The 3,724-nt window shown below is 41.2% G+C and overlaps 1 protein-coding gene across 1 annotated transcript; it reads left to right on the top strand.

Moving 5' to 3' along the window:
* The first annotated feature begins 2,290 nt into the window (after window positions 1–2,290).
* On the top strand, window positions 2,291–3,015 carry LOC148017084 (uncharacterized). Its single transcript, XM_087662841.1, has one exon. It carries the CDS (start codon window positions 2,411–2,413, stop codon window positions 2,801–2,803), a length of 393 nt encoding a protein of 130 aa, XP_087518967.1. The 5' UTR covers window positions 2,291–2,410; the 3' UTR covers window positions 2,804–3,015.
* The last annotated feature ends 709 nt before the right edge of the window (window positions 3,016–3,724 follow it).

Genomic DNA, 3,724 nt, shown 5'->3' with positions numbered 1-3,724 from the left:
TATGTATGCATTATTTGAATGCATATTAACTCTGGAAATACACATGAACTTGTAGATATATAATATATGTATTCACCTTATATTAAGCAAAGGTTTTCATATCTTTATACATTGCAAAAAATGGGAAAGAGAGAGCATCATGATTCCCTGAGAAAGTAAGAGTGAGAGAGATAGCAGAAACACATGGTAAAAGTTGAAATTTTGATCTAAAACGAAAGATTTAAGAAAAGGAAAGAAATTCTCCTAGAGTAAAAATGCCTCATGATATTCTTGGAACACACTCTCTGAGGCTACAAACAAAACCTCTCTCTCTCTCTCTCTCTCTCTCTCTCTCTCTCTCTCTCTCTCTCTCTCTCTCTCTCTCTCTCTCTCTCTCTCTCTCTCTCTCTCTCTCAACTGCCCCAAAGATTGTGAAAATGTCTCATCATTAGGTGTGAAAGAGAAGAAAGCATGTTTTGCATCTAGGAATATGTATTCACATCTCCAAATTTTTGAATTATCACACAACAAACACATTGAATCTCGATGTCTACTTGTGTAGGTTTAGGAGGCTTTACATTATGCAAGAAAGAAAGGTTGGTTAGTATGTATCACAAGGTGTATTGCCTGACAAATGTTTTCGGATATTAATAGGCGATACAATATGCAACCCATAAAGGCAAAACTAGAAAATAGACATTTCTAGATACTTACTAAAACACACTACCAATCCTTCAAAATTAACCACAAATCTTTGTGCTTCCTTGGTGTGGTCAATGACCAACATTGCCATTTAGGGGTGCCATAACATCTTGCAAATGAAGCATTGTCATCTCTTTGTGATGTATGTTGCACTTGCAGTACAAGATAGAATTTCAGAACAATGGTGTCTCTTTGTGTCATCTCATGTAGCTATAATATAAGGTGAATGCTCAAAACACTCAAACTAAAAATGTGATATGAAATTATACAAATATTAAATAGTTTAAAATTTACCAAGTTTGAAGAGGTTTCCATGCTTCTTTCCTTTGGCCACTACTTTGTAGTGATCCTTTATGTCTTTCATGAGGCTTTGTTAAAATTTACCAAAATATATCGTTGAGGCTACAAACAAAACTCTCTCTCTCTCTCTCTCTCTCTCTCTCTCTCTCTCTCTCTCTCTCTCTCTCTCTCTCTCTCTCTCTCTCTCTCTCTCTCTCTCAACTGCCCCAAAGATTGTGAAAAAGTCTCATCATTAGGTGTGAAAGAGAAGAAAGCATGTTTTGCATCTAGGAATATGTATTCACATCTCCAAATTTTTGAATTATCACACAACAAACACATTGAATCTCGATGTCTACTTGTGTAGGTTTAGGAGGCTTTACATTATGCAAGAAAGAAAGGTTGGTTAGTATGTATCACAAGGTGTATTGCCTAACAAATGTTTTTGGATATTAATAGGCGATACAATATGCAACCCATAAAGGCAAAACTAGAAAATAGACATTTCTAGATACTTACTAAAACACACTACCAATCCTTCAAAATATTAACCACAAATCTTTGTGCTTCCTTGATGTGGTCAATGACCAACATTGCCATTTAGGGGTGCCATAACATCTTGCAAATGAAGCATTGTCATCTCTTTGTGATGTATGTTGCACTTGCAGTACAAGATAGAATTTCAGAACAATGGTGTCTCTTTGTGTCATCTCATGTAGCTATAATATAAGGTGAATGCTCAAAACACTCAAACTAAAAATGTGATATGAAATTATACAAATATTAAATAGTTTAAAATTTCCCAAGTTTGAAGAGGTTTCCATGCTTCTTTCCTTTGGCCACTACTTTGTAGTGATCCTTTATGTCTTTCATGAGGCTTTGTTAACCTTCAAAATCCTTCAGGAATACTTTCTTTGTCATGGCTCCAATTGACAGCAAGTTCTTGATCAATGAAAGTACCAATGGAACATCTTCTAGTATCAAAAGATGTGAAAATTTACATGCCTGAGGCCTTTTATGCCTATGTCAATGTGACGAGATATTATTGATGATTTCACACCAAAATATATCGTTGTCGCTTCTTGCAATCCATCCCCGGCCAAAGGGTTTTGCTTACAAAAACAAACTTACAAGGGTTGAAAAATTGATGCCCGAAGTGAACCTTATGGGCATGGGGAAGGCCCAACAACACAAAGTTTGCGGTTGAGAAATGCGAATGTGGGGGTTTTGGAAAATTTTGGGTCGTCCTTGAAAGCGGCGGTGGGGGATATTTGCGAGTGAAAGAGAACTTTATTCTTTAGGGGAGGCGTATAAAGGCGTGGAGAGCGGAGAAGCCGTCAAGGGAGGGGTGCGACAAAGCGCGCCCGAGAGAGAGAGAGAGAGATCGCGCTGTGTGCCATCAAGCCCTGAGCGAGAGAGAGAGAGAGTGTGTGTGTGTGTTGTTTCTAGCATGGCTGCGGCAATCGTGTCGGAGTCGACGATACGGGAGTACGTGGAGAAGGCATCGGAGGAGTTCGAGGCGTCGCTGGAGGCGCAGTTCCGGGAGCTGGACGCGGACTGCGATGGCCTCCTGTCGCGCGCTGACCTCCGCCTCGCCCTCCTCCAACCCCTCCTCCCCATCAGCCTCGACCACCCCGCCGCCCTCTCCGACCCCTCCCACCCCGACGCCGACGCCGACGGCCACCTGGACGGCCCCCAGTTCAAGGCCCAGATGCGCGACGTCCTCCTGGCCATTGCCCATGGCCTCCGCGGCTGCCCCTGCCACATGCTCCTCCAGTCCGGCAGCATCCTCCACCACGCTGTCTTGCACGAGCAGGAATCCCAGCCTGATTCCCTGCCTTAAGAGCAAGCAGCGTCAGCCTTCCTGCTTCCTGTATTGCGTCCACGAACGAAACGGAAAACTGTAAAGCTCCCGTTCTTATTTTCCAATGTCAGCAATTCCATGCACAATTCCGAACTCATCGAACCCGCTGCAACCTTCAACATTAATCCAGCTTGAAGGTTCCTTGTATGTTTGTTCATATCAACTCTCAAGATTTGTGTTTTTGACGTTAACTTGGTAAATATGTTATTTTCCAAATGCACACAAAGATAATATGTTTCATGAAAGAAAAATGTTCACAACACCATTGGAGATGGAGATGCATCAAAGCCTGCTAAAAGCTCTCGCAAACATGTCTCTTCCATCTCCCCTCCCAAAAAAAATGCCTCAACATCCTCAAGACATGGTTCAAAAGCATTCTCAACGTTCATACTTACTAAACTTGCTTCTTACATGTATCCTTTTGTTCTTCATATTCTAGAGTCTTCTAATTTTGTTTCTAATGTGCGAGATTGTATTAAAATATGTAAATTTCAACATCACCACCTAGATAGGGTAGGTTCAACTATATCAAGGCAAAAAGTCAAGATATAGGCTTAAAAGTTTCATCTTGCTTAGATATAGGCTTAAAAGCTTCATCTTGCCTAGCTAACTTCCTAAGTGTAAGGTAGGCTTCACCTGAACACCAAGCCATTCATGTGGCACCAAATGTTATACAAGGTGACGCCATACAAGGTGACGCCACGAATTATGCCCCAAACCTTTTTTAAGACTTCATCCAATAGTATGATGAACATCGAGTCTTTCTAGATCCCTTCTAATTATGTGCCATAGAGCTTGCACCTCATGGCAATCTCAAAATAGGTGCTTAATTGTTTCCTCTTTCTTCCTGCAAAACACACAAAGTGGAGATACTTGCGCAAACTTGGCAATCCTTTCTCT

This window comes from Lygodium microphyllum, chromosome 22 (assembly GCF_053477565.2).
Source record: "Lygodium microphyllum isolate KBCC chromosome 22, Lygodium_microphyllum_v1.1.10, whole genome shotgun sequence".
NCBI lineage: Eukaryota > Viridiplantae > Streptophyta > Polypodiopsida > Schizaeales > Lygodiaceae > Lygodium > Lygodium microphyllum.
This window is presented reverse-complemented; position numbering and strand designations above follow the sequence as displayed.

Bases quoted from the DNA above. Each gene is read 5' to 3' on its own strand.
- LOC148017084 (XM_087662841.1), top strand. From the start codon at position 2,411: ATGGCTGCGGCAATCGTGTCGGAGTCGACGATACGGGAGTACGTGGAG.